General features: G+C 50.5%; 1 protein-coding gene across 14 annotated transcripts in view; it reads left to right on the top strand.

Annotated features, from left to right (window-relative positions):
- The window catches only part of ARPP21 (cAMP regulated phosphoprotein 21), a 151,703-nt gene that overhangs the window by 65,690 nt on the left and 68,943 nt on the right, over positions 1-17,070 (top strand). For all 14 annotated transcript variants that reach the window (XM_074284601.1, XM_074284597.1, XM_074284606.1 and 11 more), the window contains exons 3-9: positions 111-281; positions 853-894; positions 1,497-1,586; positions 5,518-5,662; positions 6,740-6,818; positions 7,500-7,559; positions 7,816-7,956. In XM_074284601.1, coding sequence (XP_074140702.1) covers positions 153-281; positions 853-894; positions 1,497-1,586; positions 5,518-5,662; positions 6,740-6,818; positions 7,500-7,559; positions 7,816-7,956 — 686 coding nt within the window. In that variant the 5' untranslated portion in view covers positions 111-152. The remainder of the gene's footprint in view (positions 1-110; positions 282-852; positions 895-1,496; positions 1,587-5,517; positions 5,663-6,739; positions 6,819-7,499; positions 7,560-7,815; positions 7,957-17,070) is intronic.

The raw sequence follows: 17,070 nt of genomic DNA, 5'->3' as shown, positions 1-17,070 counted from the left end.
GCCTGAACGGTGGCCCAGAGGCTGAAGTGGGGGCTTGGAGGAGGCTGCACTGAAACCCTCAGCGTGAAGCTGAAGCCCACTTTTGCTTCTCTGGCTTCTCGACCTTCCAGGCCCTCCCACTTTGTTATTGTAATTTCCTCCCGAGAGAGAGAATGTCAGAGCAAGGGGAGTCCAGCGCGCAGTCTGCCGAGGCCCCTGGGGCGGAGCAGGAAGCCAGGACCCCAGAGAACGGCATCATTCAGTCGGACAGCCTGGATGAGGAAGAGAAGCTGGAACTTCAGGTAAGGGGAGGGAAGCGGGACTGGCCCGGGGTGCTCGCAGGCCTAAAGGACAGGCGCTTGGGGAAGGCCCAGTGTGCCCCGCGCCTCTCTTTCCTGGCCAGAGATTTGCAGGCTGCCTCAGCATCTGGAGGGTGTGTCCTGCCCCCTCAGACTCCAAGTGGTTCTGGCTCATTCCCAGCCCAGGGGCAGGCGCTGGAGGGAGTGCCGAATTTGGGGCCCAGAGCCACCAGCCCTTAGGCTCGGGGTTTCTTCTGGGGTGTCTTTTACAGAAAGCCCCTTCTCCAGCTGGAGATCTAGCCTTAGCGCCCACAAAACTTGCCAAAGGGACTCCAAGCTGACCGGGCAAAAGCCGAAAAGCCAGACTCGCTTTCCATTCTGCTTGCAGTCCTCCCGGCCCCACGAAGAGCCACGAACATTTCTGCCAAGGGGTTGTAGGCAGCCCCACCCTTATTCTGCAGCTGCCTTGGGTCAGGGAGCCAGAGCAGCGTGCTGGGAGGGGTGGCAGTGGGGGCGCAGCTTACTCTTGTCATTGCACTGCCTCAAGTGACGAGCTTCTGGGTTTTCTCCACAGCGGCGGCTGGCAGCCCAGAACCAGGAGAGGAGGAAGTCCAAGGTAGGCTTCTCCGCCAATGCACATGGGGGGGGGGGAACCCCTGGGACAGCAGTCACTGAAGTTGCTTAGAAAGGCTCAAGCCGCTGGCTGTTGGCGCAGTAAAGGGGGCCACTGGCTCCTGGAATGAAGCTTGCTCCCGCTCACGGCTTGTCCCAGAAGCCCGTTGGACACACCTCGGGGAGAGGCCCCAGGATCGATTTTCTGGCCATGGCAGCAGCATTGCTGTTTACAGTTATTGTCCTTTTCCTCCAAGCCAAAGGAGGGGCAGATGGTTTTCACGAGCCACTAGCCCTGCCTCCCTCTGACAAGCCTGTGTCCCGCCCCAATGGGCAGGAAGGGAGGCCCTGGCAAGGGCCAGGATACCTCCTGCCACCCCTGGTGTTATCTGATTACTCCTGAGAAGTGTGACTGGTGGGGAAGTAAAGGCAGGGAAGTAAAGGTGGGTGTGCTCACAAACAGGACCTACTGTGGTTTCCCAGGGCCTACTAGAACACTGTCCCCACAAACGACCCTCCAGCTAGCCCGGCGCCTGCCTGGGATCCCTGCCGGAGGCAGCAGCTGCTCTTCGGGTGTTTTGTTCTTGCTCTCTCTGTTTCCTTCAGTCAGGAGCAGGGAAGGGCAAGCTGACCCGGAGTCTGGCCGTCTGTGAGGAGTCATCCTCCCGCCCAGGAGCAGAGGGTCTCCAAGATCAGGTACGTCCCCGGGGGTCCGCTGCCCCCCGTGCATGGCCAGAGTCCCTCCGCTGCGGTTCGCGTGGACGCGTGTTGGACGGGGAGACGAAGCTCAGATCTGGGGGGAGCAGCAGCTAGTGTGAGTGTGACCGGGACCTGGATTAGCTTCATCCGTTTGCTTTTTTTCCAGACTCTCTGAAAAGCCAACCAGTGGAAAGGAATTCCAAAGAATTTAGATTCCAAAATTACGTAGGAAGCCTCTCAGGCTCTTCCCAGCAGGCTGCCCCCAGGAGGCTCCCAGGACCCATGGTTCTAGCTCAGCCAGGCTTTATTACCAACCAGACCCCCAAGATGCACTTGCCTCTAAGACCCAGGACCCGGGCTCTTCTCGGCCTTGAGACCTAGAGAACGAGATTGTTCTGTGGAGGACTCCTTTGTGTGCTTTTGAGGACAGACCCCCCCCCCAGCTGTAAATAAGGCTCTCGGAGGGGCTGTGCTTGGGGGGGAATCCTTCTTCCTGTCTAAGCAGGCTCCCCCCACCACGCCCCCTCCCTTGTTGGTCCTGCACACCCAGCAAGTTGGTGCGGCAGATTTCCATCCCCACAGACAGCCTTTTGGGGGCCAACTCGGGAAGGCTCATTCACTCATTTTCATTTGCCTTTTAGGCATGGGATGAAAGAAGAGACAGCCTGGTGCCGGGCTGCTCTCCAAAGGCTCATTTGCTGAGCTAGAAATTGGGACCAATTAGGGAAAGTGAGAAAGACTTAGGAGCCCAGGGGAAAGACAAAAGTATTAAACCATTCCATTTCAATGTTTCTTTCTTTCTATTGACTTTAGTTAAGATACCTTAAACTCTCCTCGTGGACTCTCAGAGTTCCAAGAGCATTTTCTTCTAAAAGACCAAAAAAGAAAAAAAAAAAAAAAAAAAAAGCTATCTTTACCTTACCGACAGCTCTGGTTCAAGGGCTGGCCCTTCCCCGGCCCCTGGGCGCCCCCGTCCTCAGACAGTCCGGAGCTGGACAGGGCACCCGTGGGTGTCGGCTTTCGGTTTCCAAATGCGAGCTTTGGGCTCTTCGGGCTTTGAGAAGCACTCGTGGTTTCAGTTCGACTTATTTGTGCTTTTTGTTTCCTCCTTGGGGAGGATTACAGCTCATCGGGCTGGAAAGGGGACGGTGGGTGGCTATTAATGTATTTTAAGCTCCATTAAAATCGGCAGTCTGGGCTAGCCCCCCGGGGTCCCCCTCCACGTCACACAGACAGAGGAGACATGGACGCCTTGTCTATCTGCTCTGTCTGGAGGCTCCCTCTCCCCGTGGTTGTACGAGCTTCTCAGAAGAAACCCTTGGTGGGATTTGTTTTCCTTTCAAACTTCCCCCTCCCATCCCGTCCCATTCTGGACCCCAAAGCCTATTGCCATTGTACAACGGGCGAGGGAAAACCGGTCACGAATGGTGCTCTTTTGGCGTCAGCCAGCCCCCCGGCTCGGTAGGACATCGCCGGAGTCTTCCTGACTGGCTAGGGGAAGAGGGAGGCTGGCCGGTGGGATGGGAGCCTCCCCGGGGCTCCCCTGTTCTCTGGGGCTGGGCAGAAGAGGCAGGCGCACCCCCACCCCCTCACTTATACCAGTGGCAGAGGCAGCTCCCTGCTGGGCTGATGTAAGGAATGGCTGGCACAGGGGCCACCCGAGGGTCACGGGAAACCCCCAGTACTTGACCTCGGGCCCATGATTTGATCTCCCGGTCTGCCTTGAGCTAAAGGAAGCTGGCCGCTGCCGCGACGATGCCCTGGCCTCCCAGTGTATTCTTGTGCCCTGGATTTTCTATGACTCCTGTTGGATATAATGACCCTGTATCATTGTAACCCTTCACACATGTATTTTACTATTGAGGAAATCAATAAAAATCAGTATTCAACTCAGCCGAGATCCTTTCTTACCCACCAAGCCTGCAGCCCTTGTCTGTGCCCTCACCCCAGCCTGCCTGGACCTGTGTCTGTCTGTAGCAAAACCAGGGGTGGCTGAACGGCCCGTGTGAACGGCGGCCCGCTCTCATTCAGGCTGGGTCCCCAAGCCCCACCATCGGATCTAAGCCCTCGGAGGGTCCTTCGGCCTTCTGCCCAGGATGGCCCCTCCTCCACCGTCCCCATGCTCCTGGGGGAAGGGGAGCCATGCCTTTGGAAGGGAGGCCCCCGCTGCAGGACCTCAAAGGCGGCCAAGGGGCTGTTTTTGTAGCAAGGGAAAGCAGACTTCCCCCATCCCCTACGAGTGCCCGTGGGGGCTAACTCTGACTGACCCCCAAGGTCTAGGGGCACCGGCAGCCCCTGGAGGGCTTGCATAGGCCAAGGACAAGGCAGAGAGGAATCCTCTGGCCTGATCCAGGGCCAGCACTAGGCTGAGAAGGACCTCTTGAAGGACCTTTTTTAGCCAAGGCTCCGGTAGGCCCTTCGCATCCCATGCAAGCACCTCGCCGTGCTCTCTTTGGGGACCCCCAACTCCAGAATGATTTACTGTCAGAGTTGGGTCTGGCTGAACCGTTCCAGAGCCGCCTAATAGATGGAGGAGCTCCCGTGGGAGAGGCCGGTGGCCTTCGCCTGAGAACGGGCTTTGTTCAGCCTCCCTGTTGTCACTCTCCCCATGGCCACAGACTTTGCTCTTCCTCTGCCCCGTTCCGTAACTGCTGCCGGCGGGTCACGCTTTCAGGCCTGGCTGGATGTGCCCCAAAGTAGATCATTTCACTCCTCATTCTTTTGACTCAAGGGAATGGCCCCCAAGCCACTGGCCAAGCAGGGTCTGAGTACGAAGGCACTGATCGTTTTCAAAGTGGAATGGTCGTGGGGAAGGGGCAGCCCAGCCCAAGGCCTGGCTTCTGAGGGGCTCCTTCCGGGGAGAGAGCCAGGGCCTGTGGCTCCTCTGGGCCTGCAGGCGGAGCAGGGCAGAGAAAGGGGCTTGGCCCGAGATGCTGACCAGGCTAAATGCGAGCCTAGAGGTCCCAGGAAGTGGATGGGAACTGAGCAATCTAGAGACTCCCCCCCCCCCCAGAGTTAGAAGAACAGAACAAGGTTCCTCCAAGTACAGAGAGAGCCTTCCCTTTACTGAGTGAATAACTGAGTCAGGCCCGGGGAGCCACACGGCCGCAATGTTCTCACGGTGTCTGCCCCCACAGTTTAGACTGTCTCTGGCTGAATGAATGTCTGTCTGCCTGCCTGTCTGTGTCCGTCTGTGTTGTCTGTTTATATCTATTTGTCTATGGCTGAATGTCTGTCTGCCTGGTTGCTATGTCTGTCTGTCTGGCTCTGTATCTATGCTGTCTGCTTGTCCATATCTGTTTGGCTGCCTGGCTGCCTGGCTGGCTCTCTATGCTGTCTGTCTGTCCACGTCTGACTGCCCGCCTGTCTGTGTCTGGCTGGCTCTCTATCTCTGCTGTCTGCCTGCCCCCCTGTCTGCCCCCCCCCCAGTGTCTGCCTGCCTACACCTGGATGGCCGTCTCTGCGGTCCCTCTTTGTCCACATCCATCTGGGTCCGGCCGGCTGGGGGGCAGTTTTGCCTCCGACTTCTCCCCGTGCAGTGGAGGGCCCCGAGCTGGGAGCCGCTACCTGTAAATGACGTCAGCTAGGGAGTGCGTGCGCCTCTGACTCAGGCACTTTCCTTCTCCAGATAAAAATAAGCTGCAAAGCGAGCTAGACTTGGGAGCCAGGGGGGCGGGCAGGAAGGCTGGGCCGGGCCCAGGCCTGTGGAAGGGCGGCCGCCGGGCCCTATCTCCCCTGCCTGCAGGGTGGCAGCCTCTCACGGGGTGGGCCCCTCGGGTGGCAGGTTTAGGTTAGTTTATTGTAAAAATAACCTCTCTGAGCGCCAGTTTTCCAGTTTTCTGCCTTTGCTGAGCCCTGCTATTACAAAATGGACCCTGATGAGAGACGGTGGCTCTGGGCCTGAATCGTGTTTTCTCTTTTCCAACAGGAATCAGTGCATTTACAGCTTTCCAGGCTTCCCAGCCTGCAGGAGGATGAGAAGTCTAGGAAAGAGGACTCTGAGAGAGATAGAGAGAAGGAGAAACACAAGGACAAAGCCTGGGAGAAGTCCAAGGTCCGAATGCTGTCCAAAGGTGAGCAGGAAAGGACTTCTGGGGCACAGCCACTTCCCCCAGGAGCACCTGGGCGGGTGGTCAGGAAACAGAGGCAAGGCCATCGAAGGTGTGGGCGGAAGGGAAGCTTGGGGATATTGAGGAGGGCTGGTGCACACCTGGGAGTCCCTTGGTGGGCCCAGACATTCTAGCACCAAGAAAGCTATCTGCTAAAAGCCAGGCGGACTCTGAGTGACGGCCTAGCAAGTGCACTCCTGTGGGGAGCTTTACAGAGACAGAGATGGGGTCACATAGAGATCAGACCCAGAAACAGTTCTGGGGTCCATAAAGAAGAGAAGGGAAGAGGAGGGGCCTTCAGAGGGGGCCAAGAGGCCCAGGCACATACCTCTGCATGCCCCAGTGGGGCGAGAATGGAGAGCCCAAGGCAGACTCGGCCATGCTGCGGTGCACACAGAATTCTGGACACTCCCCATGGCTGTGAGCTAATGAAATGCCTGGCATAGATGCCCCTCTTCCTTCCAGGCTCTGCGGCAGAGCAGACCACATTGGGTACTGCCCATGGCAATGCCAGGCCAGAGAGTGGCCCAACTCTTGCCCTATGGATATCCGGGCACAGTAACTGCCCTTGCCCGGGCAGAGAGGCAGGGTGTGGAGTTCAGTGGCGTCCACCCTGCGCCCTTGCCCACATCTGGACAGAGTGTCCGTGTACAACAACGTGTGTAGAAATGAAAAAGAGGCCAGAAGGTTTGGAGATCACCTGAGGACAGAGATCTTGGGTCACTGAGAGAGCCCTGGCTCCCCCAGCCTAAAACACTCCCCAGTACTGCAGCCCAAAGCCAGTGGCCCACCCTGAGCCCCAGGACTGGTCCGTGCCTGTGTGGAGGAGATTACCCTTGCCCGGGGAGAACTGCCTGGTCTAGAGTGCAGCTGCGCTGCCCTTGACCTTAGAGAGGCTGGGCAATGCTGACCCTTGGGGGGTCCGAGTTCATCCTGAGCCCACCCCTTTGGTGCTCTCTGCTGCCGCTTTCCAAGCCTCGCTTCTCCTGCAGCTGGGAGGGGAGAAGCGGGGCCATCCCTCAGCGTCCCCGTTTGTTTCAGATTGCAGCCAGGAGTACACAGACTCCACGGGCATCGACTTACACGAGTTCCTGGTCAGCACCCTGAAGAGCAACCCCAGGTAAGACCTGACTCCCAGGGGGCTTCGGGGGGCTTGCTGAGCGGGCTTCAGCGCTGTCCTGTGCACTGGAATCAAGTGTTCAGTGGATTCCAAGTGCCCATGTTGAGGGGACCCCAGAACGCCCCCCTGAGCTCCCCCCAGTTTTCTCTGCTCTGTGCCCCGCCCTTTCCTTTGGTTCCCAGTGCCACTCTCGGGTTCCCATGTTCCTTCCCTATTTGAGGAAGTGCTTGGGGCTCTGAGCTCTGGACCTGCATAGCTCTGGCAGGCAGGGGGGCTACGCCCCTGAAAACGTCCAACTAGCCATGGACACGTTGACAAAGGGAGGGTGGGTATCGTCCCAGTGCCGCGGTGCCATCTGCTGCCAGGAGGCATGTGTGGGTGCCTGGGGCCGGTGACATCATAAGGTTTCTCTGCAATATTTTTAAATTTCCTCTGCCGAGCCATATGTCCCCTCCGTGCACATGGAGCTCTTCTTTCAGACCGTGAGTTAGGAAGCAGAGGCTCTCTTAAGGACACTGCTGTGACTAAAGTCCACTTGAGCACCACGTGAGCAGAGTGTCAGGAGCTGCGAGGGTGTGGCGGGGTGGCTCAGAGGATTTGGGGAAGCCACCGTTGCCAGACAGAGCCGAAAATCACCCTCACGGCACAAAGAAAGTACATTTTTCACAATTAATTTTTCAGGGACAGGATGATACTCTTGAAAATGGAACAAGAAATCATGGACTTCATCAGTGATGACAAGTATGTGAACTTTCTCTCTTCCCTGGTATGGGGGGGAGGGTGGGCAGAGCCAGGATTGGGGAGGGGAGCATGGGTTCGGGATGGTCAGACGCTGAGACAGCGAAGGATTCTGGGTCCTGGTTTGTGGTTGGACAAAACTGTGAAGAGTTGGGGGTGGGGATGAGCGAAGATGGGCCCTTTCTCCCGTGGGGTGCGGGGCCTGCATCTCTGCAGAAGCCTCTTCCTGCTGACTCAGCTTTCCTTCTATACCTTGCAGGAATCATTACAAAAAGTTTCCTCAGATGTCATCCTATCAGAGAATGCTGGTGCACCGAGTGGCTGCGTACTTTGGAATGGATCACAACGTGGACCAAACTGGAAAATCGGTCATCATCAACAAGACTGGGAGCACCAGAATGTGAGTGCCAGCCCGCCGCGTCCCCATGCTCTGCCGGGGCTCGCCACCCACTACAGCCCAACACACCCCATCAAAGCCACAACACACCGCTCCCCAGCACAAACCACCACGGCCCCTGAAAACCTATCGCGCCCTGTGCTAACCCACCGCAATTCATCACAAGCCACTCACCACACCCACCATAACTCACCCCACTCCCCTCTATAGCCACCATCCCTTACCATGACCCGCTATAGTCCATTTATGCCCCCAACGTGGCTGCTCCTTTTGGCATTTTTCCCTTCACCCTCATCCCCATCTCATACTCTTGGGGAAAAGCTCGAGTCTTTGTCTTTTAAGAAACAGAAAAGTGTTATTTGTGATGTATTTCTGCTGGTCAAACTGGGAATTTATCTGAGGATCTGGACAAGTTTTTATAACCAATTCATTCAGTGGCGGGGGGGGGGGGGGAGAATGTGGGTGGGAGCGTTTGGCTATGTATTCGTGAAGTCTATCAGTGGACCTGTCCCAAAAGTCTTAGAGCAGTTTGAAACTTTAAGAGAGCTCCAATAGTGTGCAAATCTATTAAGATTCTGGAGGCATTCTATATATTTACTGTAACACGCACATGCATGTAAAGACTATATGTGGATATATGTTCATTCACATACATATTTCATGGAAAGAAAATCTCCCGCTATTCATCACGCCATTATGTCTCCCAAATAAGGATTTTGCTTTTTAATATTCTACCTAGAGCTCCACAATGTTAAGAGTATATGAATTTCTGGACAGCTTTGGAGTGCTCAATCTCCCTGGCTCAGCACCTGCCTTTGTCCATCTGTCTCTCCTCCTTTTGTCATCTCTCCCTTTTCTCTCCATCTGCCTTTCTACCTGTAATTTTCTTGCTCTCAAAGCATCTTTCCTAAACTTTAGAAGAGCTCATTGGTCTTCTTTCTTTTTATCTGAGAAGCCAGTACTAGAGTTTCACTCAAAGGGGCTCATTTAAACTGGCCTTGCTGCCCTGGCCCCCTTGAGCTCACACTCGGACAAAGCCCTTCCCTTAGTCCCTTCTCTCCCATCTTCTGGACAAGGGTTTCAGCCTTGTAAAGCGTTCTGGAAACTCCCTTTCTCCCTTCTTTGAACCCTGAGTGAATGGAGGATCTCCGCAGAGGCGGCTCAGCCAGGAGGCTGGGGTTGAGAACCTTGATTCCACCAGATGGATGGCCTGGGGGGTCAGGGTTACCTGACAGACACCTCGGAGCTTGATGTCTTGTTTCTGACAACAAAGGAAAATCCTTGCTTCTCTTTGCTGACTCTGTGGTTCCCTAGCCTGAACTGTATTTTCTTTTTCTTTTTGTTTTGTTTTTTTTTTTTGTTGTTGTTTAGAATACATAATGTCATTTCTTTTTTTTTTTTAATTTCTTTTTATTTTTTTATTAATTTTATAATTATAATTTTTTGACAGTATATATGCATGAGTAATTTTTTTTATAACATTATCCCTTGTATTCATTTTTCCAAATTTTCCCCTCTCCCTCTACTCCCTCCCCTAGATGACAGGCAATCCCTTACATTTTACATGTGGTACAGTATAACTTAGATACAATATATGTGTGTAAATACCATTTTCTTGTTGCACGTTAAGTATTGGATTCTGAAGGTATAAGTCACCTGGGTAGATAGACAGTAGTGCTAACAGTTTACATTCACTTCCCAGTGTTCCTTCTCTGGGTGTAGCTGATTCTGTCCATCATTGATCAGTTGGAATTGGATTAGCTCTTCTCTTTGTTGAAGATCTCCACTTCCATCAGAATACGTCCTCATACAGTATTGTTGAAGTGGATAGTGATCTTCTGGTTCTGCTGAACTTTATTTTCGTTGAATCCATCTGGTATAATGCCCACGTCCTAAAAGGCCCTTCTTCTTTAAGACAATCGCAGCCGCCTGGCAATGATCGCCCTGCTGGCTCCCTTATTCGGTTCTCCCCTCAGTCCAGAGAGATGACATCTTGCCTTGTTTTGCAATCTCTACCCACCTGTGACAGTGGGCACTGGGACCAACAGTTTCCTAGTAAGCCAGCTATTTGCCCACCTCCTAGAGCTTAAAGTTCCTTGTCCCTATTGCCCTGGCACTATTCAGAACCATGGACAGAGATCCTGGCTCCCGCCTAGTCTGAGATCACAGGCTGTCAGTGGTCAGGAGCTGAAGCTGCTTTATTTTCCTTCCTCTTCCTCATCATGGCTGCCTTGTAAGTGCAGGCTCCTCTGGGACAGACCTCTCTGTTGTAGACTGTGGCTCCCATTCCCAGCATGAGAGCAGCTTAACTCCAGCTGATTGCCCAGCTGCCGAGCCCTGGCTATTCCTTGGAGGAAGCAAGTGGTGGCTTGTTAAGGGACAAGCCAAATGTCCACGGTCTTCGCTCAGCATTACTGGGAACACGTGTCTGTGCTCTCAGCCTCGTCTGTGACCGTGGCAGCCTAGGGGAGATCCCATATGGGGCCTGGGAGTGTGGCTGGTGCTCACTGGCATGGCTTTGCACAAAACCAGCTTGCTGGCTCACTGTGGAAGCTCTCAGGAGAGTCTGGGGCTGGGGGGGGAGGGGTCCTGTGCTTCATGCAGGGATTTATTCATAATAACTGGACCCACAATTCAGACATATTCTCATCTACTGTATACATAGAACCAATTTTATTAGGAGTCCTTTGGAACTGGGGCTGCGGGAAGCCTCCTTGCTGTGGAAAGCCCCCACCGTCTAGCAGTCCAGGTATACGGCAGAGGGGAGGGGGACAGGGAGGTTTGAGAAACCAGAGCAAACACCAGGGACTTCTCATTACAAGGACGGGGAGCTCTCTGTATCCAGTGGGGGGCCTGAGGGCATATATGATTCAGAGAGCATGACATTAAAAGCACATAACTCGGTGACAAATGGAAATTCCCCCCTCTTATTCAAAGAAGCCATTTCCGAAGCCGGGGCCACAGACAGAACAGGAATGGCTAGTGTCTCCTTAAGGAGGAAAGAAGGTTGCAGTTGCAGTTATGGTTGGCTTTCTAGGCAGTGCTTATCCCCGGAGACTGGAGAGAGCCAGTGGGAGTTCACCCACCAGCAGCCGCCAGGATCCAGGTGCCCAGCAGCTGAGCAAGAATTCCGCTTGCCTGTCGCAGCTGCAGAGAGCCTGGGGAAGACAGGGAAATAGAAGGTGGAGGGATCTTTTAATGAAAGGAGGGCCTTTTCAGCCCCATTCTTTGAAGAGAACCGAGTTAACCAATTGGCGTGGGATTGTATTTTCAATAGTGAAGAAAAGTCATCTATAGTTACAGTCAAGGCCTGCTATGAGCTTTCTTACTCCTAAGAAGAACATAAAAAGCACATCCCACGTGCTTTGCTACCTGTTTCCTTGCATATTTAGTAGCCTTAACTTTTTTTAAACACTAGGGGATTAATAATGAGAGGCTTATAACATATATGTATATATGTGTGTATTACGTATATATATATATATGTATATATATATATATAATCCCTACATGTGTAACTACAGTTAGGAAAGGTAGTTTCTCCAATTTGTTAAATAAATATATATTACTTTCATATTTTGAAACATAGCCTCATTGTATTCATATGAATATATAAAAGAAATACTATTTCACCTACTAGGGTAAAGGCTGTGAGCTTAGTTGAGTTTGAAAGAGATGTTGCGTTTTAGAAATTGATGAGGAGATATTAGATTGCCCAAGGAGCAGGGATGATGAAGTTAAGTGTGGACCAGCTACTTGTCACCCATACATGTTTGGGAACTCTTTCAGTTTCCTGTACGCGGTTGCTCTTCCTATCCTGGCTACTTCAGGGTGGCAAGGTAGGAGGATAGACTGGAAGTCAGGGAGCCTCTGGGGCCAGTCATCTCTTTCTCTAAGCCGCTGCATGACCATAGACATGTGGATGCCCCAGCTAGCCAACACTGTGCTTCTAGCCCATTTCTAGAGCCACCTCCTCTAAAGAATCCAGAACTGGACCCTGGTTTCCTTACCAAATGAATTAAGGAGTTGAATGAGATCCTTCCAAAGAATCTAAGGCCTTTGTTTAATGTCTCCTTTTTAAAGGCTCTACTGGATCAATAGAACTTGTGGTAACTCAAAGCTATTGGATGGGATGGAAGATAAAGATAAGTAGCTGAGACTGATCTAGAGTGGGTTATGAAATCAGCAGATGAAAAAATGTCTGGCTGTCCTGTATTCATGACCTATGGGAAAGCAGTGACATGTAAATCATCCAAGGAAGGGAAGTAGGGTGAATCATGAAATTGGCTGGTCAAAGAAAGAGAGCAAGGGAGCTCAGGTTTCCAGCTTAAGCTACTCTGGCTTCAGCGGAGGCAGAGAGATGTAGGAGAGGTCTCTAGCACTTGGGGCAGGACTTCTCTGAACGAGATAAGGCTTCAGGGCATCAACAAGGTTCCCACAGGAGAAGGTGCTGAGGAGCAATGTTTGTACTGATTTTATATCCATACTGTACATCCATATTCACTGTAATGTTTAGAGATAGATAGATGGATCGAAGGATAGCTATACATGAATACTTTTGTATCCAATTTCTCGATTCAATTCAACAGTATGTATTAATGACATACTGCCTGTAAAGCACTTCTCAGATCAGAGGTGAACACTGTGCCATCTGGAAGCAGCTCTAGCTGCCCTTCCAGGCGATGTTGGAGCTCAGAGGTCAACCATCACTTTCCTGATTGGCACAGAAAGCAACCCACCTTGGGAACTACACTCTGTGTAGTTCTTGCTTCTGTGAACTCTGGAGTGACACTCAGAAAAGAAATCACAATCTAGAAATAGAAGAGAACAAGTGATAACGGCAATAAATGTAGTTTCCTTCTAACATTCTTTACACCACCTTCCTCCCCCCTGCTTCCCCTTTCCCCTATTCTTCCTTTCTTCCCTCGCTTCCTTCTCCTTTCTTTCCCTCCTTCCATTCCTGCTTGCTATATTTATTAAGTATCTATTATATATAAGACTATATATGTGTCAGTCTCTGGGGGATATCCCAAGATAAATATAACTTAATCTCTGCTCCAGTGAAGTTTATACTCAAGTAGGGGTGGCAGATTATAGCCATATATAAGTAGAATGCTAGCTGGAATATAATGCCGCATATAAAGAATGAAAATCAAGTCTCCCCATATCCTACACACACACACACACACACACACACACACACACACACACACACACACACAATAGCAAAACCCTAAACCAACTGACCAGTCCTGTCTAGACACCATTGAGGCCTCCAAACATTATCTTGTATGTTTTTGCTTTCTCTCCCAAACCAAACTGTTGAAAGGACAACTAGAGCTAGTTTTTCTACGGAAAGGCAATGACCATGGTATTGAAATAGTCTGGAGATAAATCACGGCTGATGTTATGACGTAGTTGGGCCAGATGTTTAGATTAGTGAGGCTGATGTTATTAGCCTGAACTGACATCTTTCTAGATAAGTTGCTTGAGTTAGAACAGTTCCAGGCTTCATACAGTGGAGTTAGAGAAGGATGTATGGGGAGGAGAAGAGAATGGGGTAAGCCAGGGATGGATTGTGACCTTCCTCTCATAAGAGGCAAGGGAAATGGGTGCCCATGCTGATAAGGAAGGAAGGAAGGAAAGAAGGAAGAAAGGATGGGAGGGAGGGAGGGAAGGAGGGAGAGAGAGAGAAACAAAGAGAAAGAAAAAGAAAAAAAGAAAGAAAGAAAATGAGAAATGAGAGGAGAGATGGAGGGAGAGAGGGAGAGATGGATGGAGAGAGGGAAGGAGAAATGGAGAAAGAGAGAGGGAGGGAGGAAGGGAAGGAGGAAGGAAGGAAAGGAGAAGGGGAGGGAGAGAGAAAGAGATGAAAGAAAGAAAATATGAAGGAAAGATAGAAAGAAAGAATGACTGAATGAATAAAAGAGAAAGAAAGATGGAGCTGTCTTGCCCAACTGGCCAGTTCCCATTGGACAGCTACTACTACTATCTATGGAAGCAGATTTTTTGTCTTTCATTCTAAAAGAGAACCATGCCATTAGAGAGGTGATGCCATGACATGCAAGTGAATTGGATTAAAGTGAGGGAGGCCTGGGCAAGGTCACCAGCCTCACTTTCTCTTCTGGAGCCATCCGGATTCCGGGTGAAGATACAGATCCGCTGTCTGAAGATACACAGAATATGAGGGACAAAGTGGGAGGAGGCCTCAGATCCCCTTCCTTTCTGCAGGTCAGTGCTCTGCTCTCTGTAACAATTCATCACTGACCATTTTGTGGAACTCCAACCCTACTATTTAGGTGTTGAACTTGCTGTGCTAGGAGCAGAGGCTACACCATAACCCCTGACTCAGTAAGGAAGAGTAACATGTTTGCACACCATGAAGGTCCACAAGCAAAGAGCTTGGCATTCAGCAAGTGCTTAATGAATGCTTTTTTAAAATTCCTTTGGGTCCATATCAATCATCTCTCAAAAACCAAGGCATCTCTATGTTCACCTTTCTAGTGAAAGTGGGATTCCTGACTCACAAATGGATACTCGGAGATTATTCCAGTAGTTAGTGACCAAGGAAAAAGCATCAGAGGGAGTTGAACACTTCTGAGGTCTCCATCTTGTTGTCTCATTTAGAATCAGGCTGAGCTTTCTCCCAGCTCATTCACTGGGGCAACTCGTGACCACAGCTTACAAATGACTCCTGTTCTGGATAATGCAAAAACAGGCTTGGAGCAAGATGAACACCAGCAAGAATTGGGTCTGGGTGTTAGAATGGGCTTAATGACAGTCTTTGGTGGCCAAAAATTGAAGCGAAGTGTTATGATCTCAATAGGTTACCCTATTTCTATGTCATCAGCAGGATGAAGAATGCTGGGAATCATCTTTACAAAGGCAGCATGTGGACTTTTTTTAACTTCTTGTTTTCTTCTGAGACTTCAATAGTCCTTCAGTCTTTTGAAAGCAACATGGGTTGCTTGCCAAGTCATCATTATTAGCATTATTATTGTTCACTTCTCCTCTTCCAGATTGTCCTTGACTTTTGTTTGTTTGCATTCCCCATCCTTCGCTCTCTCTCTTGCTTCTTTGGTGACATTCGCACCATGGATTCATTTTCTTTTTTAAAAATTCTGCCAATTATCTCTACTGTGAAGTCTATAAATTGTGTTTCCACAAGTCTTATTTCTCTCTTAAACCATTCAGATACATCTTGCTGTGATTTTGTGCTTTCTTGGGAATCCATAGGACCCTCTGCTTCATCAGGCATTGATTCATTTTCTTTTTGTGTAATGTTTATTCATAGATATTGGACTCATTTGGGTGATTTGTAAACCATAGTTCCTTTTGTTGCTAATACCATTCCTTCTGATTTATTGATGTGCTTTTTAACTGAGTTTCCTTCCTCCTAGTGTAGTCTTTGGTCATTTATCCCCCGGTATCCCTCTATTTATTACTTCTTCCCCTCTGATGCATTTTCCCAGGGGATCTGAGTCCCTAGCTGGCTTTGATGGCCAATGTGCCAATGTCTCTTGTCAATAACAAGTGCTCCTGTTTGTCGGTCCAGACGAGACCATTCTCGTGCTTCTCTTTTTCTGCTCATCCTTTTCTCCTTTGTCTCACTATTCGTTTCATCCCAAAAGTCAACAGTGATTGCTGAGGAAGTCATTTACTAGGGATAAAGAACTAACTCACATTATTGATATTGACAGTTAGCATTATTCATTTATCAAGTCATCATCCATTTACAGTAGGCTTCCAGTAAATTATTTATTTGGATTTTGTTTGGTAGGTAGTGGGGATTCATTAAAAGTCATTGAGAAGGAGCTAAGGGCACATGCCAAGGAGCATCACTGAGGAGAAGGCAAGATTGGTCCTGGGAGGTGCTGGACGTCTTTCAAGGGGATCCATCAGGAGGATCCTGCCACAGTCCATGCAGGAGTTTCTGTGAATACCACCTTGGGACTGGAAATTCCAGGTGGATTGGAGCCTATTAGAAAGGAGTTGTTTCCATTCCTGGAACTAGGAGCTACTTGGATGAGTCTGGGGATTTCCCCCCATGGAATAATCATTTTATACTCCATTCACACCAATTGGCTGCTGGCATTTGTAGATTCCCAGTCTTCTTTCTTCCCGCAAGTTCTACATTGTTTCAATCCCCCAAATTGTAACTCTATGATACTATTTATCACATCGAACTAAATGTATCCACGGACACACTCACACAGTGAGAATTGAATTACATGGTTAAATACTTTCCATTGGAGGAGTGATACAAGCATCAGTAGCTCCCATTTCCTCTGGTGGTTCCTGGAGGTCCCAACATCCGCAACAGCCTGAGCGAGCTCCGGGCCGGTAGCTATGGTGGAGGTCGGACAGGTTCTTTTTGTTGGTGCTGAGCTTTCCTGGGTCTTGCAGTTGTGTTGTGACAGTTTGTTCTCTAGAGCTCAAGGGAGTTAGACCAAGATCTTGGGGGGGGAGCAGGTGCTGAGACCCTGAGGGTCATCCTGTGCTCTGGTAATTTAGACTAAGTGATCAAGGGATTCTTGTGGGAAAGAGCGACTTTCTATGACGGAATCACTGAAAAGTTCCTAGACCCGATAGAAAGGGAACCCTTGAGGAATGGTTTCTCTTTGACTCTAACCGTTAGCACACTTCCTGGGCCAGAGTAAGTGCTGAACAAATGCTTGTTGATTCCCGGGTCCCAGCACCTTGGCTGCCCCTTCAGAGATCTTCACCTTAGATTGACTCTCCCCTTGGGCATTCTCCATCTTCCCTGCTCAGGGGGGATGTGGCAATTCCCACTTCTGGGGAGCAGTGCCCCCCAGGGCTGCTCAGAACAAGGGCTCCCAGAAGCCAGGGGCCAAGTAGCTTCGTTCTCACTGCTGTCTGGGCTGAGAGGAGTGAGGGGAAAGGAATCCTGGGCAGAGCATCTCAGGGAGTTACTGCTTTTAGGAATTCTAAGCTGTTTTTCATGAGATTTGTCCATTAAAATCATTGTCAATATTATGATTTCAAAATCTATAAATGAATAGAAAAACATAGGTTTGTGTTTATGCTCTATTTGGTTACGATATCCCATTGACTCGGTCATACCTCTGTGTTCTCTCTGTAGGTCGGTCTCTTCTG

The sequence above is a fragment of the Sminthopsis crassicaudata genome, chromosome 1 (assembly GCF_048593235.1).
Source record: "Sminthopsis crassicaudata isolate SCR6 chromosome 1, ASM4859323v1, whole genome shotgun sequence".
In the NCBI taxonomy this organism is placed as follows: Eukaryota; Metazoa; Chordata; class Mammalia; order Dasyuromorphia; family Dasyuridae; genus Sminthopsis; species Sminthopsis crassicaudata.
This window is presented reverse-complemented; position numbering and strand designations above follow the sequence as displayed.